The sequence below is a fragment of the Lactuca virosa genome, chromosome 4 (genome assembly GCF_052849685.1).
Source record: "Lactuca virosa cultivar CGN04683 chromosome 4, Lactuca_virosa_CGN04683_v6, whole genome shotgun sequence".
Lineage (NCBI taxonomy): Eukaryota > Viridiplantae > Streptophyta > Magnoliopsida > Asterales > Asteraceae > Lactuca > Lactuca virosa.
Window position 1 is genome coordinate 370,381,287 of NC_136429.1, and position 14,542 is coordinate 370,395,828.

The 14,542-nt window shown below is 38.0% G+C and overlaps 2 protein-coding genes across 2 annotated transcripts; one reads left to right on the forward strand and one right to left on the reverse strand.

The window, feature by feature from the left end:
• Positions 1–4,370: 4,370 nt before the first annotated feature.
• Positions 4,371–5,013, reverse strand: LOC145106332 (protein MID1-COMPLEMENTING ACTIVITY 1-like). Its single transcript, XM_079043336.1, has 2 exons — positions 4,642–5,013; positions 4,371–4,541 (listed from the first exon to the last, which is right to left on the reverse strand). Exons 1-2 carry the CDS (start codon positions 5,011–5,013, stop codon positions 4,371–4,373), a joined length of 543 nt encoding a protein of 180 aa, XP_078899462.1.
• A 7,607-nt stretch (positions 5,014–12,620) lies between these two features.
• On the forward strand, positions 12,621–13,187 carry LOC145106333 (uncharacterized). Its single transcript, XM_079043337.1, has 2 exons — positions 12,621–12,849; positions 12,910–13,187. The coding sequence occupies exons 1-2, from the start codon at positions 12,621–12,623 to the stop codon at positions 13,185–13,187; spliced, it is 507 nt and encodes a 168-aa protein (XP_078899463.1).
• Positions 13,188–14,542: the final 1,355 nt, after the last annotated feature.

A 14,542-nucleotide genomic window follows, 5' to 3' on the forward strand; every position in this document is an offset into this window, starting at 1 on the left:
GAACTCTCCTAAATCGAGATGAAGTGGGTGCTCTTGGTCAACATGTCGATAATAACCCAGATCGAATCAACCCCACATTTCATCCTTGGAAACTTCATGATGAAATCCATAGTGATATCCTCTCATTTCCACATGGGGATGTCCAACTGCTGCATCTTTCTGTGGGATCTCTGATGTTCATCCTTGACTATCCCGCAAGTCAAGCACCACTCCACATACCAAACTATCTCCCTCTTGATACAGGTCCACCAGTAGCTCAGTCTCAGATCTCTGTACATGTTTATAGCACCCAGATGAATTGAACACTTTGACTTGTGTGCGTCTTCCAATAGTTTCTGCCGAACCCCACCAGAAACCGAAACACACACTCTGTCGCACTGAGTTAACAAAGCCCAACTATCTCATATAAATGTAGAAATCTAACCCATGATCTTATTTCTCTTCCAATTTATCTTCCTTTAACCCCTCAATTCGCGTCTCTTTGATCAAATCCAATAGTGGTGAAGTGATACTCATCCTCAAGCATAGGTCCCTGATATGGGCACTAGTCGCCTTGCTACTCAAGGAATTGGACACTATGTTGGCCTTCCTAGGATGATACAGAATCTCACAATGATAATCTTTCACCACATCTAACCATCTGCACGGCCTCATGTTCAGTTTCGGCTGATCCATCAAATATCTCAAACTCTTATGATTCATATAGATGGTACACCAGACCCCATACAAGTTCTGCCGCCAAATCTTGAGGGTGAAAACCACAACACTCAACTCCACATCATAAGTAGGATAATTCGCCTCATGAGGCTTTAACTTCTTTGAAGCGTACGTAATCATATGGCCCCTATACATAAGTAATGTTCCTAAGCCCATAATCGAGGCATCTCAATAGGTATACAAAGTCATCCACACCCTCGGGTAGGGTCAATATCGGTGCCTCACACAACTTTTGTCTCAGAATCTCAAATGTAGCCTGCTGCACATGCCCCCACCGAAAAGTGATGTTCTTCTTTGTCAACTTCGTCCAAGGGACTGCGATCTTGGAGAAATCCTGGATGAATCTCTAGTAGTATACTGCTAATCCAAGGAAATTACGATCTTCTTTATCAATTTCTTTGTCATCGGTCATTTTCTTAAGTTTATCCATATTTATTTTTTAAGTTAATTTATAGTTATTTAAACAAGTACATTAGCATAATCAACCGACTACCGATGACCTTGGAAATCTTAGTATACTTTTCGTCTTGTTTATCAAGACCCTTCTTCGTTTTATGGAGAGCATTTGAAGCTCCTTATATCCGAGATTCTCTTACATTCTTATTCATGATCTTCATTGCTTTGTTGATCAAAAATATAGGAGAATGTTATCAGCATCCATATCCGATATTTACATGATGTCTATGTTTAGGTTTTCGAGGCATCTAAAGATGGAGATTTTATTTAGTGATTGATGTGGCACAGATTTTTGGTCATCACTGATCAAAATTTTGGCCTCACTAAATTTGTCCCGAATCCAAATTATTTATTATTTAGACCATCAGTGAGCTTGGATTTTTTAGACTTTTGGAGATGATGATTTCATTTAGTGATGCGATGTGGTAGTGATTTTTGATAATCACTGATCAAATTTTTGGATTTAATAGACTTGAACCAGATATTAGATTATTTATCATTCGGACTCGATATTGGAAATATTAATATACTTTTCGTCTTGTTTATCGAGAACCTTCTCAGATTTAGAGGGAGCATGCAAAGCTCCTTATATCTGAGATTCTCTTACTTGTTTATTCCTAATCTTCATTGCATTCTCGATCAAAAATAGGGGAGAATGTTATGAGCATCCAGATCTGATTTTTACATGTTTTTTGTGTTTGGTTTTTTGAGACTTCTGAAGATGGTGATTTTATTTAGTGATGGATGTGGCATTGACTTTTGGTCACCACTATCAAATTTTGGCCTCGCTAAATTGGTCTTGAATCCTGATTATTAATTATTCAGACCAGTAGTGATTTGGATTTTCGAGAATTCTGAATATGATGATCTCATTTAGTGATGTGATGTGGTACTGATTTTTGATAATCACTTATCAAATTTATGGCTTTACTAGATTTGTGTCGGATATTAGATTATTTATCATTCAGACTCGACATAGGATGTTTCATACTTTAAGCAGTATCTATTGATGATTTTATGGGTGCTTTATGATTTTCTCGTACTTCTTGAAGTCGAAGATATTTCAGCTTTCGACATTGAACCTTCTTTTTCAGACATAATCTACTCACTGGATTTTTATCCCTCACAATTTCCAAGCCTTTAGGGGGAGATTGTTGGAGCACAAAAAATGCTCTACAATGTTGAGTGATAGTTAAGTTATTATATACCCTTTTATTTTCTAGATGGTACTTCTCTCCATATATATAGAGGGTGAGTAGTCATTTATTTGAGTTCATTAAGATGTAGTCTTTGTCTATTTAGATTGAGTAGGGAGGGAAACCTCTCCCAACACTAGAGTTCTTGCACTTGTTGTATTGTCATGCTAATCTCTTTCTATTGATATGCAGATTACTCATCTCCCTTTGTTCATCATTTTCATAACAGTTTAACTTCTTGTTCTTACTATTTTACACATTATCCGGTCAAAATGGGTCCAACAATCGACTTATCCCAGACAATATTTAAAACAAACGATGGGACTGGCTCCGATGCAGGGACGTGACGTGTCCCTTGTCTAGGTGTGACACATCGATGGAATTTCCTACCTATATATAGGATGGTTAAGTTATTCATTCTTCATTGTTTGTCAATCTTTCTCTTTTAATCTCTCTCTCTCTCTCTCAAAATCTCTTCCTGTTGATTGGTTATTTTGCTATGATATATCGTTAGTAAAATGCTTGAACCGTTGGAAGGATTCATTACAAGAAGGAGATTATTGGAGCTTACGTTCGCAACATTTCGAGTTAAACTTCAGTCAGGTATGTTACCCCTTCTTATGCTTAACTGTAACTTGATATAGAGAATATACATACTCGTTGTTATGAACATCATAAGTGTAAGATTAGTCATTAATTCTGGTTATAATTGAGCTAGTTACGAGAGTGGTGCCTAAGATAAAAACGTTGGTCTGGTTATTGGATTTCGAAAAACTATATGCCAAAATGGTCCTGCCTCCTGACTGTCTTGACGGGCCAATCTTTATTTCATAGCTAGTTCGTATTAATAATATTAATGAAGAACATAGGTTTTTGCTGCTATGATATGACAGTAAGTAACTAGTATAGTATTATATGTTGATACGCGATTGTTATGTCAGCCCGTTACTCGGTCTACTTAGTTGGTCTACTTAGTTGAATAAAGACTAATAAGGTCATGAGTTACACTAACACATTTTATATGTTAGTTGTACATGTATATGTAATGAGCATGACAGACCCAGTTGGGGAAGTGGTTGTATTTGTATATGTAATGACCATGACAGACCCATTCGGGGAAGTGGGAATGTTTTATCAGAAGTCTATAACTCATCTAGAAAGATTGGATAAAAGAGTTCATGACCTTTCTAGGAAGATTGAATAAAGAAGCCCAAGACCCTACTCGGAAGAAGGTATGTTGACTTAAAATCAAGTGTTAACTTAATCAAATAAATTGATAGAAATAAGGTGCGTTGAACAATGTGGATGTGGTGTTAGAAACAAGGTGTCCATATACAAACTAGAACCCTTGAAGACGGTTTCAAAGATACATTATATATAAGGTATGTTGAATAATATGCGACTCTATTGGGTTAATATTGCAGTAGTTAACACGATGCCAAAGAATATTGCAAGTATTTTGGATCGTTGAACTTGATAGTAACCAAAATATTGGTACAAAGATATTTTGTTAAATATATACATGAAAGTGAAGGGAAAGAAAAGACTATGTGTGATGTCACATCCACAATTTAGATCAGACCTGAAAATAGTATTATGGTTTATAAAGAATTTTTTTAAAAATCAAAGAATTTCTAATAAATTTTAAATATTTTAAACTTCGAAAATGTTTCAAGACTATGAGGGATGTCTAACTAGACATCATGACATAATTAAAACAAAAATATTAATATTTCAAAAAATTAGAATATTTTAAAAGTTTATCAAAGATAAATTTGATTTTTTGAAATTAGATTGTATAAATATAATATTTTGATTTTTAAGAAAAATATATACCAAATTCTCCTTTATGCACTAAGTTTTCACACATAATGGTGTACCCGCAAATATAATATGAAATCACCCGATAATAATTTATAGGTAGCCTCTATAATCCTTGAGATAGTACCTATCTAAAACTCCAACAAAGTGCCCATGTAAATCAGAAGGAATATAGTCGCTTTAGCGCCTTTCTCGTACATCTTCTTCTGACACATTACAATTCAATTCGCCATCATCAACTGGACTTTCTAAATCATCGCCTGACACGTTCTGATTCACTTTTCCATCATCAACTTTATCCCTATAATAACCTTCTTGTAATGGTATATCCTTGTCTGTGGAATTGGTGATCTATAATAAACAAACAAATTATAGATTTATAATCATAAACATATACCAAAAAAAAAAACTTAACAAAATTAAGGTAAATGTCAGAACCAAGAAACAGTACCTGAGGTGGCCGGTTATAGTCTACAAAAAATATCAGTGTTATGATACTAATAATCGTGTCAATTTCTTTGAGGGCTTTTTTGAATTTTCTGTTAATTTTCCACCCCAAGGCAAATTTATAGGCATAATTGTGTTCTTGGTTTTTAGCTACAAGGAGATATGTCCTGCGGAGCGCCTCCTCTAAGTCCACCAAAGGTTTTCTTATTGCCGAAACGTTTAGATCACGTACTCTTAGCTCAACAAGCAGATTTCCAACAAATTTTACACGTCTGAAAAGATCTTCGCATGTGTCTGAATGCTCCGCAGCTCTGGTATGTGCATCTAGAATCAGTTTTGTTAGAGTAATTGCGTCCATTCCGGCTAAATGTGCCATATCCGTAGTCTTAGCAATTCGTTCCAGCACCTTGGAAGATTCTCTGTGAAGACGAAAATTCATTACATCATATATGAAAGGGGTTATCCGTAAAATCAAAATCCTATCTACAAACAGAAATCTCTTAAGTACGTTAAACAAAATCAGCAGATTCGCCACTAATTTGAACGTAAAAGAAAAGAAACTCATAAACATAAAAACATGAACCAATAACGCAAATGTTGCATGTTAATAGTTAATACCTTATATTGAGCGCAGTTCTTATCAAATTCCTAACGAGGGTGTCAAATTTCAGAGATGAGTGTATGCTTCGACTCCGAAATCACTTGTATTTTCTCAACAATTGCACTTCTGGTATCAAGATTCAACCCAAGAACGTAGATATCCTTCAAGAAACGTATCCAACTGAAATCGTTAAACACACAGAACGTTAATGTAAGCCAAGAACCACAAATAACAAACAAACTAAATATAAAATCTCTTCAATGACTTTGAACCACAAAACGTTTGATGACTTATACCTAGCACAAAATTTTGACAAAACGATGAAACTTACATGATGAACTAGCAAAGGTTGCTTCAACTCTTAATATACGGCTAATGAACACTAAAACGTAACCCTAATCCAAGTTCTAAATAGGAGAAATACCCAACGAAAAATATCTAGAAGAGAGAGAGAGAGAGAGAGAGAGAGAGAGAGAGAGAGTGGTAGTTATGACGACCACACTGTGCATCCTTTTCTATATATAAAGTATTTTGGCGTATTGTATCCTGAGCGCCGTACAACTTCCCAGCAAGCATGCGGTTTTGGTCCTTCTATCTTTAACTGAGCTCAATCAGGTTCTCAATAGTTTCCAAATGCACCTTCAAATATCAAAACAACACAAAGTGTCTACGTGATCTAATATGTTTCCAAAGTAGAATTGTAGTACGATGCAAGTTTTAAAGTCATGAAAATAATACCAGGTGACTAATTAGTCACCCTATTTGTTTCCAAAGTAGCAAGACTTTTTTTAAAGCACAAATATTATATGAAATTTGTCTAAAATAACAAAAGCCGCCATATTTATTAATTTTTTTTATGTTGAAAAAAAAACCCCAATTCTTATGGATAGTTTATGAAAAAACAATTACATTAAATTCATGTTTGCCAAAAGACTTACATTAACTATTACATTTCATCCAAAGTACCAATAATTCAAGTTTACTAATAGTAAATCTTATGCGACTTAGTTTTTCTATAGCTCATAACAAGAAAAGTCACCTTTAGCGGTGATGCGGGCTTTAACGGCGACATCAGGTCGGACACGCTTGGTGTTGTCGCTAAAGCGTGTGTCGTCACTAATATCTTCGACCGACAATTCGTGTGACATTGACGAAGATGAATCGCCGCCCTACGTTAGTACGTGTTGGGTTTTTATTAAATATATTCTGAAATAAATAGTCAAAACTACGAGTTTAGCAAAGGAAGCATTATTGTTTGAATAAACTAAAATCATTTTAAGTAGGGGTGTAAACGAGCCGAGCCGAGCCCGAGCCTAACCAAGCTCGAGCTTGGCTCGTTTAATTTTGAAGAAGCTCGAGCTCGATTCGAGCCTTAAAATGAAGCTCGAGCTCGGCTCGTGAACAATTTAGTGAGCTCGCGAGCCTAAACGAGCTTAAACGAGCCTCTCTCTCTCTCTCTCTCTCTCTATATATATATATATATATATATATATATATATATATATATATATATATATATATATATATATATATATATATATAAATATATATATAGGCTCGTTTAGGCTCATTTAGGATCGCGAGCCCACTAACTGAAGCTCGGCTCGAGCTCGTTTAATAAACGAGCCTCATATTTAGGCTCGAGCTCGGCTCGGGCTCGTTTAATTCAATCTCGAGTCGAGCTTTTAACGAGTCGATCCCGAGTAGCTCGCGAGTAGCTCGGCTCACTTACATCCCTAATTTTAACCCACCAAAGATCATTTTGCAAGAACTTAGTAATATTTTTTTTAGTTAATATAATTGTAAATACTGATTAAAATAGTTCAATACATATCGATTGAAGGCAAACGGGTAACAAGCTGCGTCGCTAGCCCTTTCTAGATGGCAAAACCAATTCGTTTGAAAACAACATTTGTGGATCTAGGAGATATGACATTAGAATGCATGACCTGTTGGACTCTGTTGAGGAGCTCCACCGCCTCTGGTGCGAGAAACCAAATGTATCGAATGCAAAAGGTACAAACACATGTTGATTTTCTATACATGCACTTTCGTGCTTTACCACTTTGCACGCAGCGGCTTTCAAAGTGGCATGCCCTGCTGTGAAACCCCCGCTCCCCAAACCAACGAGAGGAGAGACCCCAGTAAGATCCATGCATGCATGCTTCCCTCCTATCCATCCAAATACCAAAATGTCAGCCGGTCTAAGTGTGGACCTTCCATCCCGCGGGTCCTTCAAAAAGTTCACTGGCGCTTCTTTCTTCGCAGAAATACAACACGCCGACAAGAATCAAAGAGAACATCCCGAACCACATCATGTCTGTACTTGAAACCAGGGAGCTCTCTACGGATGTTAAAACAACCATATAAGTATTGTTACAAACTTTGAAGACTTTGATTCTCATGGGAAATTGAAAGTTGATGAAGTATGGCATGAAACTCCAAAAGAGATGTTCTCTAGATCCGGCAGTTTGGGTGCTAGGTTTACGTGTCGTTAGTATCATATGAGTTCCTCACTTACTCTTACCTGTATGGTAGGATAGTTGTATTTATGATGACCACTTGGGTCTAGCTGTTATGTTATATTATGATAATTATATGTGACTGAGGCTGCTGATAGCCAACCAGGGTTGCTGATGACTCATCGGGCGTGCTGTTAGCTCACTTGGACTGCTGATAGTTGTAACATCCATAGATTCGGGCTATTCAATAATAAGCGTTAAAAATGATTTTTTTTTTGTTATCTAGGATAAATAATCTTAACCAAAGTAATAGTTATGGTCAACAATTGTAACCTATTTGATTTAATAAAGAAGAATTATGTGAATATTATATGTTTCATGTTTATTATAATATAATAAAATAGGAAAAATCAGTCGAATCGTCCGTAAATCGTAAAAATAAGTGCGTCAAAACATATATATATATATATATATATATATATATATATATATATATATATATATATATATATATATATATATATATATATATAGAAAGTACACGTCTTCCCGATCCCGGAAATATAAATTTCGTAGAAATCCGACTCCGTATGAATTAGATATGATTTTTATAAGATATAAAAGTCAGCCGCGCACAACGAATGTATGACGTAAAAAAGCTACGAATAGAATGGTTGAATTTTAGATGATGCGACCAAAAATAAAATCGTAGTACTCCTTAATAAAGGAATTTTGAGAAAAAGAATGTCAAAAATGGAGTCCGTACGAGAGAGCTATGATTTTAGCACAATCGTTTAATTTTATAAAAAAATGGACAAAAATATATATTCAAAATTAGCCGACGGAGTCTAAACGAAAGTTGTAGATCTCGTCGATAGATACACGTGGATATAACGAACGTCAAAAACGGAGTTTGTATGAACGAGTTATAATTTTTAATAGCACTTTTACGTATTAAAATAAAGTGTAAATCATAAATACGTATACATATGTATATATCATTAGAAAGGTATTGACGATGCGGTCGTTATAAAACTAGTGTTGAGTACTTTCGACATTAGTTTAGTACAAATATCATTAAATCTATTTAAAATAGTATTATAAAGGGGTATTTAGTCATTTAAGTAAATATAGAGGGTGGTTTTTGAAAATTCAATTACTATAAATAAGAGCCTCTAGGCTCTCATATTTCTTGCACCATTCTCTTGATTCAAAACTGTATCTCTTCTTATTCCCCGAGCATTTCGGTCCCTCGTGATTCGACTCCTCTTTCTGTAGTTTTAGTATAGTAAGGTGAGCGCCGAAGCGCTGCAAGAATCTTTCTTAGAAAGATTCAACGACTAAGTTCTGCCCCTGCAGAGTCCGGCTCCTAGATAAAACTCCCTTGTAAGTAAGTTATGCTTACCCTATTTTAAATATAGCTTATATTTAAAATTAGTATTGTTATTATGAACTTATAATAAATATTTGGGCTATTATTATGACTTATATAAGTGTCGTTATAATATCTTTTTAACTACTCGCAGTACGGGGAATCTGGTTTAAAGGCCCGCATAGGGTTATTGGATTTCAGAAGTGCTATATGCCAAAATGGTCCTACCCTCCGGTGTTTTATGTTTGGCCCCTGTCTGTACATAATGGTTGGAAAATATTTTTAAACGCTTATATAATAATAATAATGTTAAGACTAATAATTAGTCACGGTAAATAGTAGACTAAAATCTAGTGGTAATAATACTAGGTTTCGTCGAAGGAAATTATATTGTTAAGAAGCGAAGCGTTGTCTGAGTTTGGAATCATCACTTTAACAAGTGAGTGCATAGTCCCTTTCATGAATATGATTTTAGTACAAGTATTGATTGAAGTATTAAATATATGTTTATGTTTGAAATATTTGATGTTGCCTGAAATACGTGTTAAAGAGCATACCTGATAATATATGAGGAATTAGGATAAAGAGTAAACCTAAATTAATTATGAGGAATATTGGGTAGTATCTTCTTATGAGTACGAGTGAGATATACATAGAGAATAGAACTCTAAATTATGTCATTGATTCGGGATCCTGGATTAGACATAGTCATTCATCCCTAGTCCGAGAGTATAGATTAGGCACAGCCATTTTTCATTAATCTAGGAGCATGGATAAAGACATAGTCAGTTGTCCTTAGTTCGAGAGTATGGATAGGACATAGTTATTTGTCATTAATCCGGGAGTATGGATTTAGACATAGATAATTGTCCCTAGTCCGAGAGTATGGAATGGGCACAGTTATTGATCCAAGAGCATGGATTATATCCAAGAGTATGGATTAAGTAAGAAGGTAAATTTTAGATCCGAGAGTATGGACAGTGTCATTGAGAGGATTGACATGGTGGGGTAAGAGTTGTTTATACATGGTGAAATTGTATACTTGTGAGTTCAAAAATATATATATGATATAGCATTGTGGGATTTAAATCCCTATGTATTCACCAGGTTTCCCAACCTGACTCACTCAGTTTATTTGTATCACATGTATCGATATGAAGCTACATTACACTGAGAGATTAAGGAGATGTAGATCACTAGTGTAAATGAATGTAAGGTCTGTTTATGCTTATGTTTTGTATTAACGATGACATCCCAACGTTTTAAAAGGAGTAAAATACATTTCTTCGGAAATGCTTTGATAACATATTTATCATGTTTTTTTGGAAAAAAATTCCGCAACATATTTCTTTAAAAGATACTCTAATTTTCAAAATAAAGCATAAACAAATCGGTCTTTTTTGGCCGTAAAAATGGGGATGTCACAATAGTCCCCAGGGTTGCGGATAACCCATAGTTGTTTATTTATGTTGTGTTATATGTGGTATCTAGGGGAACTCACTAAGTTGTGTGCTTACAGTTGTTGATTTATATGTGGCAGGTACTTCACATGACCGCGGGAAGGCGAAGGTCTGATTGTACACAATCATTGGGGAATTTATTACCATGACACGTTTAAGAACTCTGATAATTATGATACTTGTTGTTTTGGGATAATCATATATTTGGTAACTTGGTTGTCAAACTATGATTTTTGGTAACTTAATAATGAAAAATTGGTCTAAAATTTGAGGTGTTACAGTTTGGTATCAGAACCCTTGTTTGAGGGATATGGATGAACCTCTGGGTGATTCCAAACTCAAACTAAGGATCTGAAAGATTTTAAGAACTTAACAAGGAGTAAAGACTTTTATAGGAGGAAAACCCCAGAGAAGCAATGTGTACAATCAACCAGCGCTCGAGCGGCAGTTTCCCAAAATACCTCAATTTATACCTTGAGTAGTGCAAAGCAGATATGTTTATATTATGAGATGATAGAACTGTATGCTAGCTAGAGGTAAGCTAAGGAATCTTGCAGAGTTAGTGTGAATTGTTTCCTGATTTGTGATGCCTTAGCCTAGGAGTTCATTCTTGTGATATTGAATCTGTCTTTTCTATTTGCTTAATGTATGCTACATAGTTCTACATAGTTAGGATTGTATAGCCTTAGAATGCCTGATTTAGCCTTTCTTCTTGTTCCTTGTTTGGTTGTAGATTTAAGGTAGGATCATTTATTCGAATGTCTATTGAGTCTCTTACTATGTACAATTGGCATACGCGAAGCAAATGGCAAGGACAATGGAGGTCTCAGGCGGAGCAGTGCTGGGGAGCAGTCTAGAGTTAGTGTCTAGATGCTTAGTAGTGGTTCCAAGGAACCTACATGGCTAGTTCTTAACTGATGTGAGGAGTTAGAGTCCCTACAACTTAGGGTTTTGAGGGTACGACTCGAGACAAATACAGGTTGGTATGGAAGGTAGTATTGGGCTCATACTACTGGAAGTACAGGATCCGTACGCGGCTCGAGGAATAACCTCTAGGGACTAAAGATCTTGTAAGGGTGTGAGTATTGGTAAATGCGCTTTAGCCTGATTGTTGATAATTTTCCTATGTGATTTAGTATGGTGGTTACCCGAGGTTCAGGCTCTAGAGACCCCGAGAGGCTGAGTGCCAGTGATGATGAAATCCGCAGGATTGTTGTCGTGGAGGTGGCCGCAGCAATCAGAGAGGCTATCCTGGAGATGTTTGGGTCTGTCAAGACCACGTTGATTGAGACTTTTGATGAGCATTATGCCGCTATCACTAAGGCTGCTGTCGCAACCACTATAGCTCTTGTCGCTACAAGACTATAGGGTTGATTCGTTGTGGTATCGGGAGTCCACCAACATGAAGCCACCCGAGTTTGATGGGACCCAGTATCTGATTGTCGCTATGAGATGGATCTATGAAGTTGAGAGATGTTTCTATACCTGCTCCTGTCTGGAGAATTTGAGGGTTCGCTTTGCATTGAACCTGCTTCGTTTGGGAGCGAAGGACTGGTGGAATTTTGTGACAGCTAACTACACGCTTGCAGAGCATGTTGTGATGACTTGGGAGAGGTTTACTGTGATGATCAGGGATGAGTTTTACCCACAGTTGAGCGGGAAAGGTTGGCCCAGGAGTTCCTGTCTCTCAAGCAGAAGACAGAGATGGTGACTGAGATCACCAGGATGTTCCATGAGAGTGCTTTGTTCTGACCTGAGCAAGTATCCACGGAGTAGGCCTATGTGACTCGATATTTGAGTATTCTGAGGAGGGACATTAGGGATTTTGTGGCGAACACCACGTACAGGACATTGGCTGAGTTGCAGACTAATGCCAGGAGGAGAGAGATCGAGATGGAGACCTAGGCTAGGGAGGAGAGGGAGACCCAGAGAAGAGACAGGAGGCCAGTGCAGTCGTAGCCAGTGACTAAGTGAGCCAAGTCCGCTAATTAGAGAGTTGGAGGCCAGAAGGTCCGCACTTGCGGGAAGTGCGGAAAAGGACCTTATCGGTCCGGGTCAGCTTGTTACCTGTGTGGCAAGGAGGGGAATATGGCTAGGGATTTCCCCAATGGATTTCGGCTTTGTTTCAACTGCAACCATACGGGCCACGTGAAGGCAGATTGTCCTCAGCTTGCATATAGGGCAGTTCAGACTCTGGCCCCAGCGACCCTGCGTATCACTGATGGCCGGCAGGGGAAGGCTGAGGCACTGAGGGTTCAGGGCAAAGCATTTCAGTTGACAGCAGAGGAGGCCCGCACAGCTCCAAACATCGTTTTTGGTATGTTTTCTTTATATTTCTATTGATTTATTTATGTTGCTTATATTATCAATTGTGTAGGTACTTTTCTTGTGAATTATGTGCCTACGCTTGTGCTGTTTGACTCGAGTGCGAGTCGATCGTTTGTGTCGTCATCATTTTTTTGCGGTTTTAGTAATCCGCGAGAAACTTTGAGCAGGCCCTTGAGAGTCTCGATGCCTGGCGAGTGTCTCGTTTCTACTACTGATGTCTACCGAGGTTGTGTATTAGAGATATTCGGTGCTCGATATTCGATAGACCTCATCCCTATCGTGATGGGAGATGTTTGTGTGATCGTGGGTATGGATTGGTTGAGATAGTTTGGGACTCTGACTGACTGTGAGCGTCAGCTGGTGACAGTTCGAGACCCTAGTGGGGGAGTGCTGACTATTTATGGCGAGGGTACTAGGTCGGGATCATCTTTCTGTTCTGCCGCCAGGGCAAGGCAGAGTTTGCAGCATGGATGTATGGGTTACCTGGCATATGTAGTGGATACTCAGGTTGAGAAGAAGCGATCAACCTCTGTTTCTGATGTTCCGGTGGTATGTGACTTTCCCGATGTTTTTCCCGAGGAGTTACCGGGTGTGCCTCCTCAGAGTCAAGTGGAGTTCCAGATCGATCTTATTTCGGGTGTGGTGCCGATTGCCAAGGCACCATCCCATCTTGCACCTCCTAAGATGCAGGAGTTAATCTCTCAGCTGTAGGAGTTGTTAGAAAAGGGTTTATTAGGTCGAGCAGTTCTCCTTGGGGTGCCCCGATCCTTTTTGTCGGGAAGAAGGATGGTTCGCATCGGATGTACATTGATTATCTGGAACTAAACAAGTTGACGGTTAAAAACGGTTACCCTTTGTCGAGGATTGATGATCTTTTTGACCAACTTCAAGGGGGATCTTGGTTTTCCAATATCGATTTGATGTCCGACTATCATCAGATGAGGGTTCGGGAGGAGGATATTTATAAGACGGCCTTTCGAACTCGCTATGGGCATTATGAGTTTGTGGTGATGAATTTTGGGCTCACCAACGCACCGGTGGCCTTCATGGACCTCATGAATCGGGTGTGTATACCCATGCTAGATCGATCAGTGATCATTTTTATCGATGATATTCTTGTATATTCTAAGAGTAGAGAACGAAATGAGAAGCATCTACGAGAGATTCTTGGGGTTTTGAGCATGGAGAGGCTTTATGCCAAGTTCTCCAAGTGTGACTTCTGGTTACGCGAGATTCAGTTTTTTGGAAACCTCATCAATCAGAACGGTATCTTGGTCGACCCAGCCAAGATAAAGGTGGTGATGCAGTGGGAAGTTTCGAGATCTCCATCTGAGATTCAAATCTTCCTCTGATTGGCAGGTTATTATCGTAGATTCATTAGAGACTTCTCCAAGATTGTTGTTCCTCTCACCAAGTTGACAAGGAAGGATGTTGCTTTTTGTTGGGGGCCTGAGCAGCATGCATTGTTTGAGACTCTTCGCCAGAGACTGTGTAAGGCGCCAGTACTTGCCCTCCCTGAGGGAGTTGAGGATTTTGTGGTCTACTGTGATGCATCCATTGCAGGATTGGGTGTTGTGTTGATGTAGATAGGACATGTGATAGCATATGCTTCGAGGCAGCTGAAGCCTCAGGAAGCGAGATATCTCATTCATGATCTGGATTTAGGGGTGGTGGTCTTCAAC

Coding starts and splice junctions, on each gene's coding strand:
- LOC145106333 (XM_079043337.1), top strand. CDS start 12,621: ATGGCTAGGGATTTCCCCAATGGATTTCGGCTTTGTTTCAACTGCAAC. Junction 12,850..12,909: donor AGCTCCAAACATCGTTTTTG/GTATGTTTTCTT, acceptor TCAATTGTGTAG/GTACTTTTCTTGTGAATTAT.
- LOC145106332 (XM_079043336.1), bottom strand. CDS start 5,013: ATGGCACATTTAGCCGGAATGGACGCAATTACTCTAACAAAACTGATT. Junction 4,542..4,641: donor ACTATAACCGGCCACCTCAG/GTACTGTTTCTT, acceptor TGTTTATTATAG/ATCACCAATTCCACAGACAA.